This window comes from Coloeus monedula, assembly GCF_965178545.1.
Source record: "Coloeus monedula genome assembly, chromosome: 5".
NCBI classification, from domain to species: Eukaryota; Metazoa; Chordata; class Aves; order Passeriformes; family Corvidae; genus Coloeus; species Coloeus monedula.
Genome location: NC_138785.1, coordinates 51,807,802 through 51,829,643, shown reverse-complemented (window position 1 = coordinate 51,829,643; position 21,842 = coordinate 51,807,802). Strand labels below are relative to the sequence as shown.

At 39.4% G+C, this 21,842-nt stretch overlaps 1 protein-coding gene across 4 annotated transcripts in view; it reads left to right on the top strand.

Annotated features, from left to right (window-relative positions):
- The first annotated feature begins 513 nt into the window (after window positions 1-513).
- Window positions 514-21,842, top strand: part of N4BP2 (NEDD4 binding protein 2) — a 35,683-nt gene continuing 14,354 nt past the window's right edge. For 2 of the 4 annotated variants that reach the window (XM_082282209.1, XM_082282206.1), the window contains exons 1-11: window positions 515-644; window positions 4,863-4,977; window positions 5,267-5,439; window positions 8,088-8,429; window positions 10,227-11,457; window positions 12,280-12,404; window positions 13,555-13,643; window positions 14,630-14,706; window positions 16,495-16,650; window positions 17,907-20,212; window positions 21,594-21,679. In XM_082282209.1, coding sequence (XP_082138335.1) covers window positions 8,210-8,429; window positions 10,227-11,457; window positions 12,280-12,404; window positions 13,555-13,643; window positions 14,630-14,706; window positions 16,495-16,650; window positions 17,907-20,212; window positions 21,594-21,679 — 4,290 coding nt within the window. In that variant the 5' untranslated portion in view covers window positions 515-644; window positions 4,863-4,977; window positions 5,267-5,439; window positions 8,088-8,209. Of the gene's footprint in view, window positions 645-4,862; window positions 4,978-5,266; window positions 5,440-6,087; window positions 6,282-8,087; window positions 8,430-10,226; window positions 11,458-12,279; window positions 12,405-13,554; window positions 13,644-14,629; window positions 14,707-16,494; window positions 16,651-17,906; window positions 20,213-21,593; window positions 21,680-21,842 lie in introns of all 4 variants that reach the window. The other 2 variants (XM_082282207.1, XM_082282208.1) reach the window with 2 other exon arrangements.

The following is a 21,842-nucleotide window of genomic DNA, read 5'->3' as shown; positions in this document are numbered from 1 at the left end:
TCCACAGCAATCATTGATGCTAGATCCCAGCAGACACTCCTCAGTTTCCTTAAAACTCTCAGTCTCGTTCGCTGTTTACATGCCAGTTCCCCTTCAGTATCAGCCTACAGACCCACGGCATCATTCCAGACTATGGGACCTATCTCTCCTCAACGCCAAAAATTGCTTAGTAAAACAGGGCAGCAGCAGCAGAAACTAAACACTGATGCTTTCTGTCACAAGTGTGAAACCTCTCACTACACAGCTGAGACACGTCACCCTGCTAGCTTTCGGGGACGCCCCGCTGTTCCTGACCTCACCCCCCGTACCATATCCAGCAGTGCAGCTCCGACTGCCGCTCTGCCCTCCCTCCCACGCTAGTTTCCAGCCGGCTTCCGGGGCAGAGCTGCCCACAGCCCTCAGCCGGCTGGGGCGGGACCGTGGGCCCCGGGCGGGCAGGGGAAGGGGCGGGGGCGGTGCGGCACCTCCTCCCGGGCTGCGCTCCCTTGGGCGGCCGGTGAGCGGCGCTGTGTGCCCGCGGCGCACGCCCCACCCGAGCCTCCCCTTCCCGCGCCCACAGCCCCGCGGCCGCAGCCCCGCGCCCGCCGCCGGCGGCAGCGAGCGAGCCGAGCCGAGCCGAGCCGAGCCGAGCTGAGCCGAGCGAGGTAACGGCCGGCGGGGTCTGGCGGCGGGGCTGGGGAGGAGCTTCGCCCTCCCCCCGCTGCCGATAGGGCGCGGAGCTGTTCGCCGCGGTCTCCCGGGGGCGGGAAGCGGGCGGCCCCTGCGGCGCGTCCCGTATGGCAGCGGGGCCGGGGGGCCCGTCCCCGGCGTCACTGCAGAGGAGTTGCCTGCGGGTCGGAGGGGAGGCGGCGGGGCGGGGGCTGCGCGGCTTGACCGCCCGCCCGCGGCCGGGCCGTGGGCTCGGGTTGTCGCTGGCGAGAAGAGGCCGGGGCAGTGTGGTCGCGGGCGGGTCCCTCCGCCGCCGGGCTGGTGCCGCCGCTCGGGCCTGCTCTTCCTGTGGCCTTCCCCGCCGCTGTGGTGAGCACCGCGGTGCTGGCGGCCTGTCCCCTCCGCCCGCGGCGCCTCCTCGCCCGTCACCGAATTGGTGGCCGGCCTTCTGCAGAAATCCCAGCTTCTGCCCTGCCGGCAGCTGTGGCCGCTGAAGGAAGGGTCAGGGCTAGCGAGTCGGTGGAAATGCTTCGGTCGCCTGCCCTGCAGCAGGCAGTGTGGAGTGCTCGTGAGCTTCATCTCGTGAAGAATAGAGCCCCGCGAGATAAATTCGCCCCGTTCAAAATGAAGTCAAAAGATTCTAAGTACTCTAAGAGCTTGTTCGTTCTTAACAGCCGAGAACCGCTGAAACGTGTTTATCGTGAGGTTGTTTGTGACCTCTTGGAGCATAGTATCTCTTCGTTCTTTGGACAGGATTTGCAGTTTTGTTGATCAAGTACCATAAGGTCACTGGGGCTTTGGAGGAGCTTGACTTCAAAAGCGGGCAAAAAAGTACATATTTACTAGTACTTTCCTTAACTCCTGTGCTGAAAGACTAAGGATGGTGTGACTGTTAAGAGATACTTAAATGCTGTTTTATACAATGCCTTGACAAAGTTTAGTCTGTATCTTAGTCTTGCAGTAGAACCGTACAGTGAAAAGTTGAGAATAACTCATACAGAACTTAAGCAAAAGAACTCCAAAAGGAGCAAAATTTTAGATAATTTGTCTTTAGTTGTGATTTGAGAGCCAACGATTGAAATATAAACGGAGAAAATTACAGAAAGGCAGAAAAGTTAAATATGGTATAGGCTTGTAACGTTGAAAGTTTTAACCCTCATTCTTCCCGGCTCAGTCACCCTGACTAGGACAGGGCTTGCTGTGTCACAACCAGTGTCACATGGTTGCAGCACGTGTTAGCAGTTTGGGTTCCTCTAGACTATGTGAAGAGCTAGTGAGGGAAATTTAACAGCATCAGAGCACATCTTAAAATCCTGTATTTTATTTTTTAATAGGCTTTTTCTTACTGTGTCTTGGTTTTTGTTTCGTTTTAGCTGTGGAGTTGCCCTCTATTTCTTGTTGCCTTGTTTGCGCTTAAAAAAAAAAAAAAACTTTAATGCGCTTCATCTGGGGAAGCCACTGATACAGAGGGAATATAAAAATGTTGCATTAGGGACTTAGGGGGTTGTTGGTCTGAGGTGTTGTGCAGTCTCTTGTCTTCCTACCTGTGTACTGATCTGTAGTCTGTGCTAAGTGGCTGACATAGTCAAATTATTATTTCAGGAATGTTTACAGAGCTAAATTCACATGCAGAAGAACTCCATTAAAAATAATAGTCCTTTAATTTTAAGAAGTTGCTGCCTTTGTTTTACCTCACAGAGGCTCTGCTACTCTAAAAGTGTCAGTAGGGCATTAATTAGCTGTCAGTTATACTCCCTGTCAGAATTGAGTAAGGCTGAGTTTTGAGTAGTCTCTGGAAGCATGGTGTGGGCAAGTTGCAGCTCCAGGACTGCCGGACTTCTCTTTCCTCTTTCCAAATACCTCTCTGTGATTTATAATGCGGAGTATGAATAAAATCTTAAGCAGTAGTACTAATGTTAGGTGTGGAATTGCAGAAGCTTCAGCATTACCACAAGTTTCATCTTCGTTTCAGCCTGTGGCATTGCTCTGGAGGTTGGGCATAGGTCACAGCAACACAGCTGGGCTGTGTGGAGTCTTCACTGGGGGACAGCCCAGGTAGCCCAAAAGCTCTGCATCCTGGAAGGTCTCTCCTCAAAGCTGAATTTGCCATGGGAAACCCTTTCTTCAGCATGCTTTAGAGGCTGTGAGTTGTATGGGAGAAGGATGTAGAAGGGAAGCTATTAAAGGATCAAATATCTCTAAACTCCCCTAGAGGTGGAAAGACATTTTGCGGATACTGTTCTGAAAAAAGCCCACAAATGCAAAACAAAAAAAAACCAAAACCCCCCAAACAAAAACAAACAAAAAACCAGAAAACACCCAAGCAACAACCTTTCCACCTAAACAAGGAGAAAAACTGGTGGTTTATTTTTTTCTAGTTTGTCATGCTGCATATCACACTCTTCATAGTACTATGTCCTCTTGGGTTTTTTTTGCCAAAATCCAAGCTTTGTCCTTCAGCACACAGCAAAAGGAAGGTGGCTACAAAAGTAGTTCCTTTCAAGCAGACCTGGTGGTGGAGAATGCACTCACTGGTGGCTTTCCTCCTCGTGCATCACTGCTTTAATCATGTACATCCAGCAGATTTGCCTGTCCATTTCTGGGAGCTTGTGCTCTGTGGAGGGCCTCTAGCAAGATCAGCTTTGTGGCTTGAAAGGAAACTCCGTGATGTGGAGTTTGACAGCTTCTGTCACCTGTCAAGCACTAGCTGACTGCCACTGCGGGTTGACTTCTCCTCCTGACATGGCATGTGCAGAACAGCTTTTGAGTCCTTCCTAGCAAACAGGGCTCTCTTCTTCCTGCAGGTTGTGTTTGCTTCATAAGCATCTACTTCAGATGAATTTGTGCTGGTTTTGTACTCTTGAGCGGTGTGTGTAGTTGGATGAAGTTTTTGTTTTGTACTCAAAGGAATACTTACTTTTTGCAGCAGCTTCAAAAGTGTCTGTATGACCTGGGCCAGACTTAAAAATCACAAAAGTGGAAAAAAATCCTGGCAGAACAGATTGAATAGAGCAACCGTATGCAAGTTAATTAGGAATCAGACCTATTTGTCAGTGTTTTGCACTTCAACTGAATTTGATATGAAAAAGGAGGACCCGTGTTAAAGCTGTTGCACTAGCACAAGACCTTGGAGCAACCAGTAGGAATAACATGGAGTGGAAGAAGGAAAGAGTAGAAAAGATCCTTGAAGTATTTCCAGAAGCACTGTCTTCAGCTGGCTATAGATTTTCACTTTGAATAACAAAGTGCCCTGTTCATTGTTGACTGCTGGCAGAAATGGAAGAATGCAAAAGGCTCCCAAACCATCTCCTTTGCTACTCCTACACTTACTAAGAAAAATCTGCTAGAAGACATTTCCTTTTTTACCTTCTGGTTTTTAGAAGGGGGACTCAAACATTGTCCAAAAAAGAAAAGCTTCTTGTTTTATAAATGCAGCTAGAAAGTCAAATGAATTGGTCTCAGTTTGATTTCATTGGCTGCTTTTCCTCTTGTGCTTGTATTTAAATACTTGTTTTCCTCCGTTCAGGAAACCTCAAAGTGCAAATGAACAAATGTGGAAATGACCTTTAAAAGGTTGTTCTTTAAAATCATTGAATGGCTTTTCAGGTTTTTCTGGCATGGTTTTTCTGAAGTCACTTTTTTTCAGGTGAATAATTTTCTATGTCTGCAGCATGTCCTTTATTTTGTAAATTTGGATTCTCACTATCAAGTTCTTGCTTAAGTGAAGTGTGGTTTGTATGTTTTGACAGTTTTTAATGCTTTGGAGCAGTGGAATGAGGTTAGATGTAAAATGTGAGATGGGTATCTCCATTTCTTGTGAAGATTATTTGAACCATCAACTTGTCATGTTAGGAATGTGACAGAATAGTTGTTCCAAATTCCTTACGTAATTTAGGTGTACATGTTCGTTTTGGTTTTGGTGGTTTTTTTGGGGGGGTTTTCGTTGTTGTTGTTGTTTTATTTTGTTTGGTGGTTTTATTGCTGTTTGTTTGGGATTTAAGTTTGTTTGGAAGCACAAGACTTGTGGAGAGTGAGCTGTAGGTTAATATGTACACTGGAATTAAGTCACACTGAGTAGAACTAACATCTTTGGTATGTACACAATGGATTAGGAGTTGGCAGATGGTTTGATGAACGGAAGTGCAGTTCTTTAGCATCCATAGAGCATTACAAATAAGTGGTGTAAGTAACATAATCTTATTTTGATGTACCAGGTTTTATTTGCCTAATTTCCCACATGATGGAATGAATCTAGTCTTGACCAGCATGGATATGTAGACCTTTTCAAGATGGTTAAGAACTGTGGTGAAGAACTAAGTGGAATGACAAGTGAGGAAATTTATGTTTATTTCTAACTAATTCTGCTGCTGTGTTATTTCTTTACCTGATGAAGTCAGCTTTTTTAGATAGGAAATCATCTAAAACTGAAATCAAGTAGGTGTTCTTATCCTTAGGAAAATTTACAGTTGTGCTTAGCTTGATATGTTGGGTACTTATTTAAGATGTTAGCTGTGCTTAATCTACTCAAACCAATTAAATGTATTACTCAGTGTTAAAACTTTGCTTAAAGTAAGCAAAATACAAATTTTGATTTGTATTCTGGTTATTCCTTTGTCAGGAGGACACATCCACTTCTGCTGACATCCAATCTGTATGTTTGAAAGTATGGTTTCCTGACAGAAGAGTGTATTATAGTTTTCAACAGCAGATCTTTATTAAATATGCCATCAGTGGTGGTTTTGGAATGATGAGAAAGGACATACTGTGGGGCAACTCAGTGAAGCTAAAAATGTAAGTTCTATGCCATTGCTATTTTATATGTATTACAAATAGAGATTTTTTCCAGTCCCAGCACGTAAGTATAAATGTACATGTGTTGGTTTGGTTTTTTTTTTAAAGTGAGAAGATTCTCGTGGACATTATGTGATAAATATTTTACATAGTTTGAAATTAAGAAATTGTTCAAAAACCCCAAAAGCAAACTACACTAAAAAGCTGTCACCACCCCCAACCAACCAAAACCAAATCAATGACTTTTATATGTATGGAGTTAACTACCTTAAAGTATTCAGAGAAATTTAAAAACGTATACGGATCGGGCAGCTTTGTTCATATTGTTTGACTCCTGCATTGTGTCAAGGCTGGAGACTTCCTCTGTCCTTAAAAAAATGAAGAGAAGTAATACTGATTCAAATTTGCCATTTGAACTTGGTCACAGTTAAACCAGAAGTCTTATGCTGCTTAATGTCTTTAGTAAACATTGAGTATTGCTTAGAATACTTCTCTGGTCTGTTTGCTTAAAAAATAGCGCCTTGTAATGACTTGGAAAACATATTTACTGCTGATGGTTTCCTAATGCAATCTCTTTGATTTAAAGAGTTTTGTGAATACTTTTTTTATTATTATGAATATGAAAGTAATTTAGTATTTTTCTTCCAGTGTTATGTGTGTTCTGCCTCCTCTTGAATACTACCTGTTTGCTTCTCTTCCTATACTTGAGATGTTATGTGTAATAGGACTTGCAGTCAGACCACATATTTCAGCATGTCCTTACAGGATTGATCATTATAAGAGAGCTGGATTCAAACACTGACAACACTCGAAGTGTTCTGCTTAAAGTCTATTGCTGCACGGTAATGTCAAGGTGCATGAACAACTTTCTCTTGCAGGATTTTTCCTTTGTCACTGAACCTCTTTTACTGAGGAACAATCACAGTTTTTAGCACTGTCAACGTTGTTTAAGTTAGGACAACCTTTTCTACTGGCTAGAGGATGAATCAATTAGATACAGAAGTTTGAAAAACAAGACTTGCTGTAACTTTTGATTGTTGGATAATACTTCATGACAGTAAAGAATGATGTAAGGATGGCTAATCAGAGAGGTGAACCAAAATAAGTGTGAAGAAAAACCAGCTGCACTTGTCAGTCTGCATTTTCCACTATGTTTTCTCCTTTATTTTTGGAAGTCTGCTTCTTCCTTTTCCGGTGTATTGTTTTCATAGTCATGCATTTCAGACTTCCTTGACCTCTTCATTGTTTCAGACATCCGTCTCGTTTGTCTGTTTAAAGTCCATATACACATGATAGAAACTCCTGGGATCCTAGAGTTGTCTGATTTGCTTTCATGAATTTCTATGACTTGAGAACATAACAATCCACATTCTGCTGAATGTTCCATCTCTTGGTTGCTGGAAGAGATTGATAGAGGATAATGGAGAAGTGCTGTTTGAATCTGGTACCAATCTGGCATTGTCGTTTGTGTGCCAGTGATCCAGGGAGGGAAGGAGTAAGTGAAAATGGAAGTGCTGCCATTGATCTATCTGCACACATTGAATTGATCATCACTGGCACAATACTTATTTTACGTAAAAACAGGTATTTTATGGCCTGCTCAGTAACTGTTATTGGTAAATAGTGACTCTTTGCTGTAATTAATTCCAGATTTCTGAGCCTTACTAAGGTTTTCTAGTCTTCTGAATAATTATTTGTAAGAAATATAATTTGGTTTATTATGATCATCACTAGAACTCAACAGAGCTTTGATATTGATATAAGGAAAAAAGGGAGACCATGCCCTACTCCATGCCTATATTTCAATTAATAATTGCTTTCCTTTTCTCTACAAGATTAATGCAGTATTAATTCTCTAATAGATTAATGCAGTTATTGTAAGTGGCATAATGTTTCAACTCAATGTATTCAAAGGCTTCATGGCAGAAGTGTGGGCACTTCTGGACAGAAGCCTCTTCTTGCTTTATGGTTTATACAGCTGTAAAATGTTTTTAACAATTAAAAAAAACTCCACACAGGCTGAGGCACTTCTGGATGTCACTTGGTTCAACCCAGCAATCAAGTCACGCAGGAGTGCCTGAAGTAGGTTACCCAAGCTCCGAAACAGCCCGGTTCAAGCAGGGCTGTTTGGCCAGGTTTTGAGAATATGTGGGGTTGCAGACTCCACAACCTCTCTGCCAGTGTTTGAACACTGAAGAACTTCTGTTTATTCTTAAAATATTGTGGATGGGGGGGAAGTCATGAAAGACTTGGAAGATTTGGCAACTGTTAATGTCTTCCAGTACTTTTGTAAGAGGAGTCCTTTCTGAATGTTAACAGAATGTAAATGGTCCATAATGTTAACTGGTCATCAGTAGCAGAGAATTATTTGTGAACTGGCTGCCTGGCATTGCAAACTTTACCTTTCTGGATTTCTCTTTAAAGCTACATTTTATTTGTCCTCTCTTCGAGATGCAGATTCAGTGTCTAGTTAACTACAAAATAAGGCTGCTCTAGCTGTCAGCCATTTGAAAAGATAAAAGACATCTAGAAAATGCTTTCCTGTATGCTTCTGTTTTTTTTTTTTAATCTTTCAGCTATCTAAATAGAAGACATAAAAATGTGGTTGTGTATTTTATTAAAATTTTGTTGTTTCTTTTTTATTCCAGGTCTGCTATTTCCGTTTGGTCTACCCCAGTCAGGAGAGCTTTTTTTGTGATTTTTAAGCTTGGTGCTGTCAGCCCCATGTGAACAAACCAGAACAAAAGCACGCTGGGTATTAGAAAACAAAATGCCACGGAAAAGGAAAACTGGTGGGAGTCCTTCTCAGAAGAATGGCAATTCTGATGGAACTGCTGCTGTTGCTGTATCCCAAGGGGACCCAAGCCACTTAGTGGCACAAGCAGTGCATTATGTCAATAAGGAAGAGCTCTTCAATAACATGTCAGAGATGTTTTCTGACCTAGATCCTAGTGTGGTTTATATGGTTCTGTCTGAATGTGATTTTAAAGGTAAATAATGTACAGCTGACAGTAAGTTTTGTTTCATGTGCAGATAGTTCTTAACTAGTGTAACTCCAGGAAAGTTGCTGTGGGTGTTGCAAGCATATTTGTGAGTTTAATGAGTAGGTGAGTAATAACATTTTGAAATTTTACAACCATGTAAGATTCTCCAAGTTTAACAATGTTTCTGTGAGGCTGGTAAATGGAGAAGTGTGCTCCATACATGGAGGTGCTGTTTAGAGTGGATTGTTCTGTGACACAGAGCAGGCAGTGGTGGAGTTGTGAGGAGAATCTGGTTTTTCCAATTAGTTTCTGTGCCATATCTGCAAGATATCTAAGCTGTTTCCGCAGGAGGGTATTTTATGTTCTAGATCACAATTTTTTGATGGTATGCCGTATATGGCCCTGGCAGCATTTGCTTTTCCTTAAATACTTGAACTGAGCTTTTGTTTCACTTTTATTTTGCATTGTCATCTTGTCGTGTCCACTGAGGATTAGTTTCTGCAGGATAAATTCTGTTTGCCGTATTGACTTCTCTGCAGCCTTGCTTGAACTGTGTTTCTTTCTCTGCATTCTGCTGACCTACATACCCACCTCTGCTGGCAGACTATTTTCATATTTATGCCCAGTCCCTCCCATTCTTTTGTGGATTTAAAACTCTTCTGTATGCAAGTTCACTTGCTTATGATAAAAGTACCGCATGAGGTACTGTATAGCAGTGTCTGAGGAGTTACTTGTTGGGGAATAAGCCATATATGGAACATTTTAACCAATCTGTATTCATATGATCAAGTGTGATTAATTGAGATTATTGTAAGAATATTTGCAAAGAAGGTAGATTTTGGCATTTTTTTATATGTATGAAAGCTAGGTAACCATTAAAAGGACTCTTTTTATTGCCTAAATTGTACAGAGTTTATAACTTTATAACAAATGTGGAAGTGCTGTTACAATTGTTGCTCATTTTGAAGTTAAATTTGATGGAATTACTGATTCATGCTTCAAACTCTTAATAAGATTCACCTTTATCATAATAACAGTTTTATCTAAAGCTTATTGGAGAATTCAGTAAACAGGTAGAGTTCATAGTCTTGTACTGTTAACAGTAGTTTAAAAATGGGAAAGTTAGCATGTTTGAGTGCTAATAAGTTGTTTTCATACAGTAGAGAAGCTGGAAGGATGACAAAGTTTTGTTTAATACGTGCAGACAGAGTCATACTTAAATGAATTTTTTGGTACACTGTCTTTGAGGAAAACAAGCTTAGCTTTAGGGCTCAGATGATGTTTCTGCCAGCTTTTCATTTTTTTCAAGTTGATCCCTGGCACCCTCTGCTCCATTTAGTGGCTTTACGAAGAATTAATGCAGATACTGGATTTTTCAGGCTCTATTAGATAGGACACTTTTAAGTGGGCCCTAGTGAACATACTTTGCATACTTCTATCTCTCATCCTTTGTAGAGTTTTTTGTTCATTTTACACTATTTCACCTATATGAGATAGATTAGAAATAAATATCCATTTAAACATGCAGTTCTGATATCTTTTCCAGTTAAAATTAGTATTAGACAGTATTTCCTTAGTAATTTTTAAGTTTACTAGGTTGATATTTTTCAATATGTCTGTATTGAGTTCTGCCCTTACTTCTAATGAGAAATGGATCAAGGGAGTTTCAGAAGCTATGTTTAAAGATGAATTGCTGAACTGTTTTTGGTTTTTTCTTTAGTTGTAATAAATGCTTTTCAAGTAAAAAAATTGCATGCATGTCATTAGCTGACCATGCTGTATTCTGTTTATCTTACCCAACAGTAGAAAATGCTATGGATCATCTTCTAGAGCTGTCCACCCACGCCAAAGGAGTAGCATCTTCAAAAACCTTGGGTTTTGATTTAGCATCATCATCATTACCTCTTGTAAATCAGCAAAGATCTGTTGCAAATGAAAGAATGGGGGAAAGTACTGCAGCACATAGTAATTGTGGAGCAGCAATAGAAACTATTCTGTCACCTGGTGTGCAGCTGACTGAAGAACTGAATTCCTTAATAGAAACTGCCTTTCAGAGTTACAGTTTGAGCAATGAATTGCCTAATTCTGCAAATGACCAAATAGTACATGAGCACCCTGTGGAACATGATGGTTTTACCGAATTTCCCGAGTGGGAAAAATCTGATTCGGTTTGCAATGTCCTACTTTTTCCACAGCAAGCAGAGACAAATAATGAAGTTTTAGAAAACTTCTGCTGTTCCCAGCTGCCAGTGAGGCAACTGAGCATCCAGACAAGCTCACCATCTGCATCAGACACTTTTGCACAGATACTGGAAGATCCTGATTTGTTGGAAATACATGCTGAACATGATGTAGCTTCAGAAGTATATAAACAATCAAATGGAGAAATATCATGTGAAAATTATGATCAGACACAAGATACTGTTTTAGATCAAAGTAGTGTGACTGCTGCTTTTGGTGGGTCCTCCCAAAGATCTATGGAACTTGGAGTAGCTGTTACAGGAGATTCTAATTCAAGGTGCATGGAACAACACGAAGATGCAGTGACTGCCTTTAGCAGCTACCAGACTGCTTCTCTTCCAGAGGCATGTATCTCTCCTGAAACATCCAGTTTCAAAACACAAAAACCTGCAGATACTCAGCAAACTCAGCAGGGTTATAAATTAAATTTTTCTACACCATCAGGTCAATCTCAGCAACACTGGAATCTCATGGCTCCTGTGTTTTATCCATCCAGTGGAAGTCACAGCTTTGTAATTCCTGTGGCTGCCAGTCCAGGGCAGTGGAGACCTATTTCTGACTGTAGAACTTCGGAAAAAGGACTTTTTCTTTCCTCCCCAGTGGTTGCAAATGCCTGGGATGGCAACCCTTCTCTGAAGGTATGGGGAAATCAAGATAGAAACTCAAAATTGAACCTCTCGCAAGCACAGCAACCACGTGTTTGTCACATGATGAGAAAAAAGATGCATCTTATAGGTCAAGTACTTGTTCTTCTCAGAGGTGTTCCAGGATCAGGAAAATCATATTTGGCAAGGTAGAACATTTATATTGTGAGCTTCTAAAAAAATTAATCATGTACAGGATTTAGCACAGGCAGAGAATTTTCTGACACTTGTAAATAGTTAGTGTAAACCCAAATTGCCAGGTACACAGTACATGCAGTGTAATGAGTAATAATAATTGCTAAGAGCCGAGCTGCTTGCAGGTCCTTGACCTCTAATGGAAATTGAAATAGGAGTGATGAGCTTTAACTTCTATCACTGAACAAAGGAGTTTGTCAGTAGAGCATCATTGCTGTAGTGTTAGGTCTGCTGTACTCAGTCGCAGTTTATTTCTACTGTTTCCTCTGAATAACATTAATGGAAATATGCCAGCTCTTTACAGGCAGAAATTCCCCTTTCACTGTGTGACTTCTTTTGTATATGTGAAGCCTCTTGGGGGGAATTCTTGATTTCTTTCCTTACTCTCGAAAAGTCTAAACTGAACTTTGACTCCTTTGACTGACACCTGAAACATTTGATGCGACTAAAACAGGGTATTTGTCAGTGAGAAAGTATGTCACTACATGTAGATGGAAAAACACCTCCCTTGTTGTTTTGAAATGAGAGACTTGTAGGGAAACTATATCAGGTCTCTCCTCTAGATAATCTTCAGCCTTTGGAAAAAAAGGAGGGAAATTATTATAGATCATATTTGCTTGGAGGTTGATTTTTATTTTCTCTTACCTAAATTTGCTGCTTCCATTCTAAATAATTTTGGTTTTGTGCAAGAGACTAAAAAAAAGTATGTATGGTAGTAGATATTGGAGCCTGGGACGAGAAGGGGAAAAAGCTGTTTATTTCTTGATCTTTCACAGGAATTTGCTTGAGGATAACCCAGGTGGAATCATTCTTAGTACTGATGATTACTTTTACAAACATGGACAATACCATTATGATCCTGATTGCTTAGGGGAAGCACATGACTGGAACAGGAAACGAGGTGAGATACAAATAATGTACAGTTCAGTGCTTGTGTGCTGTTTAAAAATCTGCCTGTCTTGTAATGCCTGTGTTACGTGATACGCATTTATGCCATCACAGAAGTAGTTTTTAATATGTATGGAAAAAGAATATGTGCATAAACTCAGAAGTCATCTGTTCATTGTGTGTTTTGCAATTAGAAATGCCAGTGTCTTTGTTAAGAGTATGTTTTGTCCTCAGGTTTTATCATGGTATGTATTTTGGGTAGTGACCCATTTCTGGAGTGGTTATCTACACCATCTCCCAGAAATACTTCTTCTGAGATGATCCATAATATGCATATGCAGTAAACAGATAATACACAGATAACTTCCTGCTCTTCATTATCTTTTTTTTCTCTTGTACACTAAATTGTTGTCGAATTTAAACAAAATGCAGAATAGAATAAATGATTTTTTTCCCCTTTTCAAAATCAGGTGGGGTTTTTTTTGACAGTGACTTGTGCTAAACTCACCATAGAACAATTCTTTTTAAGCTTTTACTTGCTAAATTTGAACCATGATCCCTTTTCTGCTGTCAAATTTCTACCAGTGGAGAAATGAATTAATAAATGTGGGATTCAACAAGAACTGTGATTGTTCAGACACATTGTAACATGGCTACAGAAACATGGTGCTGTGTCTCAAAGCTAGAGATTCTATACATTTCATTACTGTGTATTTAAATTACAATAATTCTTTCGGTTTTTCATATTTTATACAGTTTACAGAGTGGACTAATCTTAAGACTGTTATAAAGCCAAGAATTTTGTATGCAACAAAGAAGTCCACTTTAAGGTGATCATGTAGTTTTTTTTAGTTTAATTTACTGATTGATTAGTCATCTTGGTGCATTTTACATCTGCATTTTCATTCCTTGATTATCATACATACATTAATTCAAAAGCTAATGCCATACCTCAGTAGCTTTACATGAGAGGGGGGGATTTCTGAAATAGAGGGCCTTGAAAGAGATCAAGCTATGGCAAGAGTTCTTCACACAGTGGTTAATCATTATGGATTATCTATGTAAAAATATAACAAATTCAGAGAATGAGTATTAATATTATGTTCATCGTATTGTAGTGAAATTAATTGTATCACACTGTTTTGTACATGTATATTTTTCAGCCAAAGAAGCATTTGAAATGAGAATCTCTCCTATAATAATAGACAACACAAACATACAAGCATGGGAGATGAAACCTTATGTTACTCTGGTTAGTATTACAATTTGACCAATGTGAAGAGATTATTGGCTTGGCATGGCAACAACATATGTTTTAAAATGGGAATGTCTGTCTCAGTCTAGCTGCTATTCCAGAAGGAAGTCTGGAGTAAAAAAAAAAAAAAAGTGTTGCATGGAATCATGTTACCCAGTGTCATGTTGTGTGGGTATCTGAGCATTAACCTGGCCTAGTTACCAAAAGCCAAAGCCAAGTTTTTTGTCCTTGGAGCCAAAAGTTAATACTGTTGAGCAAACGGAATTTTGTTCCTCTTCTATATGATCAGTTATATAAGAAACTATTTAAAAAACGTAATCAACACTAATGAATGAGTGATATGTGATGTTCCGTGAAACTCAAAAATTCAGCTTCATCCTAAATATGATGTAGAGGCCCATACCAGTTGGAGGCTAGAGTTACCAAATATTGCTAGCTTGCTTGAAGTTCCGCAGATTTACTTAGTACTTTTTGTTGAAGTGATCACACCTTTTCACTTAATAGTTTCTAAATGGGCATCAGCACTTTCAGAGTCTAGAGCATATTTTGCTATTCATCATTGACCATATTGGTTGGTAGTTAGAGCAGCATTATTTCATGAAATTGGTTCTGATTAACTGAAATAATATGTTGGAAAAAGTATTATAATGTAGATCTGGGACTTCTCCTTACCTGTTAAAGAAAAACAGCAGAGAGTGTAGTACGTATAACTGACAGCTTTTGAGCAGATACTCTACAGAGAAGACACATCATGGCACACATATTTAATTTTACAGTAAGAGATACATATACATGTTTTAAAAAATCTCAGTTTATATAAACTAAATTAAACACTGAACAAAAATGTTATTCCAAATGCTTAATAGGTATCAAAAAATACAAAAAACAGCTTTGAAGAAGCAAGCTATGCATATTGTGTGCTTTGTCATAGAAATAAGAAATGGGTGATGTGGCTTTTTCTGTTTCGTGTCTCTTTTACTCAGGCTCAGCAGTTCAAATACAAAGTAATGTTCCGAGAACCAGACACATGGTGGAAGTTCAAACCAAAAGAACTTGAAAGGTAAGAATGTAAAGGAAAATAATATATGAGACAGTATAAGCTATGATTTTAAAAAAGGTATCGCTTATTACAACAGCTAGTGAAGTAGCAAGATATCTGTCATAATTTTTGTGATAATAAGTAGCTTCTGAGTTTGGTTTTTTTGATGATATTTTGTGGACTTTTGTATGTATTACAAGATCTTTTGTCACTTTAGTTACATGCAAAAGGTGCTGTTAGCAATAGACATTGTGACATTTTCATTATTAGAGGTCTTTGCATTTAAAGTATGGTGACTGCTCCTTTGGGTTCCTGAGGTTGCAAAAATTATGCCAGGCTGGGGCTGGTTTTGCATCCCGGTCTTTTGCTTTAGTTGAAGTGTTTCTCCTGTCTCTGAATTTAGGGCAATCAACACCTCATGGCCTGAGAGAGACAAACCTCTGTGCATCATCATTGTTGCATAGCTCATCTTTAGCAGGACCTTTTATTACGTAGGGCTGAAATAGGCAAGACATCAGCTCTACATAAGTGAATAATAAAACACAGGAAAATAGAATGAGAAAATTGGCTAGATGCCAGGTTCAAATGTTATGATCACTGTCCAAAGTGAAGGTTTATGTCCCTCTGGGGAGGGACTGCAGCTATTTAATGTCCTTTTTATGACTTGGATGCTGGGACAGAGTGCACTCGTATCAAATTTGCATGTGATACAGAACTGAGCAAGAGTAGTTTATTCAGGCTTAAGAAGAGATAATTGAAGAAGAATGATACTGTTGTTTTCAGCTACCTTTTGAAAGGTTATAGAGAAGATTAAAAAGAATTTTGCAGGGATAGGACAAGACAAACATCATCAAGTTGGAACTTTTGATTATATAAAAGAAAAAACCCCAGCATTTACTTTGAAGGTGGTTAGGTACTGCAAGAGTTTGCCCAGGGAGCTTGTAGACTTTCAGTCATTTTGGATATTCAGAATCGGACATGACAAAGCTCTGGGCAACCTGATCTGGCTGTACTTCCTCTGAGTAGGAGACTGAAGTATGTGACTTCCAGTTGTCCCTTTCAACAGAAGTTATTTTGTGATTTTATAGTATCTGTTGTCATCTGAATTTGCATGTTTAGTTTAAGGTTGGCTGCATTTTAAGTGAGGTAAGGTAGATTATTTTCCTTCTTAAAATAAAAGTCAAACCTTTTCTTCTGTATTTTCAATCTCTCTTTCACTATGCTTGGCAGGATTCACTTGTTCTAGGTGGAACTGCAGCAGAACACAGTGCTAGTTGGTGCTTAACAGAGTTAGTGAAAATTTCTGGCCAAAGGGTGTCAGGAATAATAGGTAAATAGGTTTTCTTCAAGGCTCAACGAGTTCTTAGTTTAGCAAAATCAAAGAAAGAAGACTGAATTCAGAAGCGTTCTGTACCCAGTTAAATATCCTGCGTGGCTGTCAGGATCTGATACAGTGTGTTTTCTGAAACTTACTTGAAGAAGATACATTAAGAACACTTAGATTTTAGTATTATGCAAAACATCCAACTGCAGTACAGGGAGACCAGATGGGGTGGAGAAGTGGAGTAGCAATTTTTCTGATGTATCCTGTTTGGAACTCCTTAGTGCACTGATTCAGAAAGAATTGCTGTTTCAGAGCTTCTCTTCTGGCTCCCTGAATTCTTTGGTTAGTCTTGCTATAAATGTATTAAATTATTATTACATTATTATTAAATTATTCTCTTCTGTCATTGTAGTACACAAAACTGAGATGTCTCTTCTTTTTTTTTTTTCTTTTTTCTTTTTTTTTTTTTTTTATTCAATTCATAGGAGAAACATTCATGGTGTATCTAAAGAAAAGATCATAAGAATGTTGGAACGGTATGAACGCTGCCTTACTGTTAGAACAATATTGGATTCTTCAGTTCCAGACAAATCAGAAGCTGCTGGTTGGAGTGAAGATCCTTGTCAGGTGGAAAGCCAAAGGTTAGATTCTTTCACTGGCTTTGTAGCATCAACTAAAAGGCTAAATATTTAGCCTTTTAGTTTCGTAGAAACAAAACCTGGGTAATAGTGTCAGACGGTGAATGCATTAAAAAAGATAGTTAAGTAACAAAAAAATCCCTACATAGTTTTCTTAATTTTTAAGAATTTCAGGATTTTCAGAAATGAGCAGTCAAGGGATCTAGTCAACTTTCCAATGCTTTTGAAAGCCTCCCATTATGGCTGTGTTACTTTTCAAGAAGCCAATCTTGACTTACTTTCTGTTGTTTTAGAAATGTGTTGTTGGATGTGTGTTATGGATACAAGGCACTAAAATCTCTAAGTTGCTTTTTAAAAGAATGTAGTCCCAAATAAAAGCAAATTACTGTTTCCAAATTTCTATGTTGATACTAGATTATATCTTTGTGGTAGAAGGTGGATTCTTTGTGCAGTAGTAACAGGTTACCTACTTGCTCTTCAGTCTTCAATTTAAACTTGTCTAGGTTTCTGTTGGTTGTATCCACAACTGTTTTGTAGTTGCCAGTCTGGATCGTGCTGTGTATTGTAATGCAGTGTTGTGGCTCAGGAATGGTACTCCCCAGTTCGGTGCTCCCACTGAGACTCTCCCAAACCACACGCTGCTCGCTTGCTCCCCCCTTCCTCTTCCCATTCCTGCAGCAAAGACATGAGGTAGTATAGAATAACCTCTGGGTTCTGGCCAAAACTAGGGCACATAGGAAGTCAGATTTTATTTCGGTTACTATTTCATATGTGTGATGTATTTGAAATGATAATTAATGGAATGTAGTTGATTGTGGAAAACGGTTTGACAAGAAAAGGCACATTCTCTCCTAGTTAATGTCTAGAGTGTCTTTAGCATCAAGCCAACAGGAGAGAGCAGCAGTCATTAGATAAAAGTATATTTACCAGACTTGCTGATCTGAATGAGGAAATGTCTGGCATTCAAAAGACGGCTTTCATACAAAACCCTGGAAATGGGATGACGGGGGAGATTGACTCCAGAGAAAGTGTTCTTAGCCCTGTGCTCTAGTAAGAAGGGGATACTTACCAAAGAAAGTTCATCTTCTCTCCTTTTTTTATTGAGTAGTGTTGGAGTTACAGCTAAGTCATAAATTTGTTTTACTCTCACTAGAAGTAACTAGATTAAACTCTCTAGTTCTAACTGGAGTTAAAAATGTGGACAAATGCTTTAAGAAGGTTTGAAATGGGTTTATTTTTCATTCTAATTTGTCTTTCAGAAAGAGAGAGGGACGTTCTGATGTAAAGGAAGAAGAATGTTTTGCTTCTGAGGTGAAGCCTTTTGAGTTAGCTGAAGTTGATAAAACTTCTCCCAGTACTTCTGTAACATTAGAAAGTAGTTCTGATCCTGAGCATTTTCAGAAAGAGGAAAAAGAAATGGAAAACAACTCAGTGGAACATAATTCTGAGAACAGCACTGTTCAAGATGACTTGGAAGTTAATTTATCAGATTGCATCAAAAAACAGCTGCCCTTGGAGAAGAAAGAAGAAAAGGGATTAAAAATAGAAAAAAATACTGAAACAGAAATGGATGAGGTTGATGTGATCCCAGTTGAAGAGACTGTGAACTTACACACAGGTGGAGCTGAGGAACACAGTGATAACAACATTCTCAAAGTTCAAACTGCAGTTGAACAGTCGGGCAAAATATGTATGGAACCAGAACCAACACAAACTACTAACACAGTGGAACCAAGCAGTTTGGCTTTTGACACATCAGGAAAACCAGAACTACTAAACTTCCTGGGTGACTGGCCTGTGGAACAAACAATGGGACAGAGAGTCAAAAGATCTAGAAGACTAGAAAAATCTCCTCTGAAGATTGATAAGGGAGGTGAAACTCCCAGTCAGCAGCATTCTGAGATAGGTAAAGAGCAAGTGAGCCTCCCTGAGACATGTACTGTTGAGAAAGGACATGAGGAAGAGAATCCGCCCTATAGCTGTGACTCTGTTAGTTCAGATAAAGTTACACCAGAATTGCGAATGTTAGGACATTGGCCTGTCTCAGCTTCATTAGAACAGAGACAACAAAGGTCAAGGAGAATGAGAAAGACACATTTAAATCAGTCTGATGAAGATAGAAATACTGACGGTGACATTAATATGAATGCTTTTGAAACTGTTCATGTGATTCATGGGTCACCTGTGAACACTGAAGAGCAACAAGATACAAGGAGTTTGCCTATGCACCAAGAGGAAATAGTAGCTAGTGAAACAGTAAGTGAGGAAAAAACCCAGGAAAGTAAGAGAACAAGGAAACATCACAAATTAGCCCTCACTTTTACAAACAGCAGCTTGCCACATCCCAGAGAAGAGGACCACTTGTCTAAACTTGATGCGGCAGAAGAAAAACAGGACACAAACTTATGTAGGCAAAAAAGTAGCCATTCACAGACTGAATCGCAGGACTTTGCTCTCCTGTGGAGATTAGAAAATAAAATGCTTTTTCCTGAGACAGCAAAAGTGTTGCATGGCAGGCTAGATGGTTTCAAACCCAAAGACATAGATAATGCCTCAGATTCCCAGGAAAAAATACCCTATCGAGTTACGTATGATAAAAGCACATTGGTGGAGGAAAGTGAGCTTATCAATATTGATGAGTCTGAAGAACTAGATACGCTCTGTAAGCTCTTTGAGTCTGTTTCATTTGAAGCTCTGAAAGATCTGTATGAAAGATGTAACAAAGACATAGACTGGGCCACAGGTCTGCTGTTAGACTCTGATGAAAAGTTACGTAAAGCTGTTGATACTGAATGCTTTCAGGTAAGTGAAACTGAGCCAGTGGTTGCAGACCTTGATTTCAAGGCAGGTACAAATGATGATGAGAATCTCAAAGACTGCGAGCAAACCCCACAAGTACTTGGGACTGGTGATAGCTTTGAGGCTTCAGAAGGCAAGAACTCATCACTCAGCACTGCAGAAAGTAGGGCTACCAAGACAACTGTGACAAGTGCTGGTGTATCTGGCTCATTCACTGCAACCTCATTGGATAATTCAGCGGAACTGAAAAATTCTGTGGATTCAGCCCCTAGAACTGACACGAGCAACTCAGCAGTAGGTGTCATTGAGCTGTCCATTTCAGGAAAGCAAAAGGGAGAGAGTGAGAGTCCTCTTGAAAATAAGCCATCACTTTCACAACTTGATGCAGGTTTGCCTCTTGATCCTAACACAACTTCTACCAATATAAAATTTGAATTAAATAATGAAAGTGACAATAACCCTTCAGAAAGCAATGCAGAAAATTCCAAAGGGACTGGTTTGTTACTGGAAATGGATTGTGCACCTCTGATTGGTCCTAGAAGCAATAAAGAACTGGAGACTGATAAAGAAACTCAGGAGAGTTCCAGGGAGATACGTGATAAAGAAGAAATTAAAACTCCAAGTTGGGCTGCAACTAAAGCCAAGAGACAAAGCCCTATACCAGCATCACATGCAGCCTTAAGTATAGATTGCCTAGAACTAACACTGCCTCCTGAACTGGCACTCCAGCTGAAAGAGATATTTGGACCTGTTGGCATTGATGCAGGTATGATGTAGTTATATACATGTTTTTATGAAAAAAAACTTATTTGGGTAGGAAACCTTTCTTTCTTTGCCTGTGCTTTTTTCCCTTCATGCTTGATTTTTAGGGAATAGATTTTCATAATTCTTTATGGTATTCTTGGTTGTTGTTGTAAAGGCAGAAGTGAAACTGAACATGGCATAAAATACAAGTGCAGTAGTGCTACCTTCTGCCTTTGTCTTTTTGTACATGCACATACTTCAAAATAAAAAGAAGATACGTTGACTTGCATTCTGAGCAACAGGCCTTTGAGCTTATATTCCAACTCTGAAGAGATATTTATGTAATAAGGAATATGCCAATTGTGGCTGATTAGGAAAGAAGAAAGGGGAAAAAACCTTTTGGCATCAGTTAAGTTGGGGAACAAGAAAATGAATGGTTAAGGGAGATGAAGTGTGGCTGTATACTTAAAAGATGACAACAGACCAGTCTGCTGCCAAATTATGGTTAAGGAAGCCATAAGCAGCTTGAATATGCATCTCAAAAGTTAAAGAATGATAGAAAAAGGAAAAAAGAAAATAGAAGGAATATACAGCTTGATGTTTTTTCTATTTTTCCCCACACTTTTCCCTTTTTTTCTTGTTTCCATCTTTGATCTTGAAGATTACTTGAGGTGAAACCCTGGATACCTGACTTATTGGTGGGTTTGATTGCAGGCCTCTTTGCCTTACATGCCTACCTCCTGAAGAAAAGTGTGGGTTTTATAGCAGGAAAGTGTTATATTGTGTCTGAAATATGCCCTATTTTTTTATTTGATGTGTACATACTTCTTGCTTTTTTTATTTTTGAAAGGGTGAGAAACGCCCTTTTTAGGAAAAAGAGCTTTTATTATGATACCATCATAATTTTTGCCCTTTCCTTTAGAGTTAGGGGGATGCTTGGAGTTTGTTTCTCTGAGCCTGTGTGTTGGAAAGGAGGGATGTGACTGGTGTTGGGCTATAGGTGGGTATGTTGTAAAGGAAAGCAGTTGCCGTGTGGATTGCAATGGAATAGGGGGAATCACAAGTTTGTGGATGAACCTGTTGTTTTCAATTAACAATGGCTTTGTAAAAGAAGGGTCTGCTAGAAAAACAGAAAACTGGAGGAAAAATACAGTCATCCAGGTAGTCATATTTCAAGAATATATGGTTAATGTTAACTTGTTTCTTTCCTGTGTTTTCGGAGCATCTGAACACCCAAAAACAATTTCTGTGGAATGCTTTTTTTTAGAATTTTTTTTTCACGCATGACAAGTTTATGTAGAATCTCCAGAGTTAAAATTAATGAGTCTAGGCTACTGTACTTTAATTGCTTACATAAGTTTTATAGAATGCTTTTAATGAATATATTCTCTTTGTTCCATAAGGATCACTAACTGTTGAGGACTGTGTGGTTCATATTGATCTGAATTTGGCAAAAGTGATTCATGAAAAATGGAAAGAATCTATTCTGGTCAGTAGATTTCTTGCTTATGATATGGTGTGGCATGCCTGTATTTTGTCAGACCATTTGTCTCTGTATGTCTTGGTCTAAAGGTGTTATCTTTGCAAGAACAATGATAAAATATAATAGTAGTTTGTAAAATGTGTGGAATATATCGGTATGTTGTAAACAT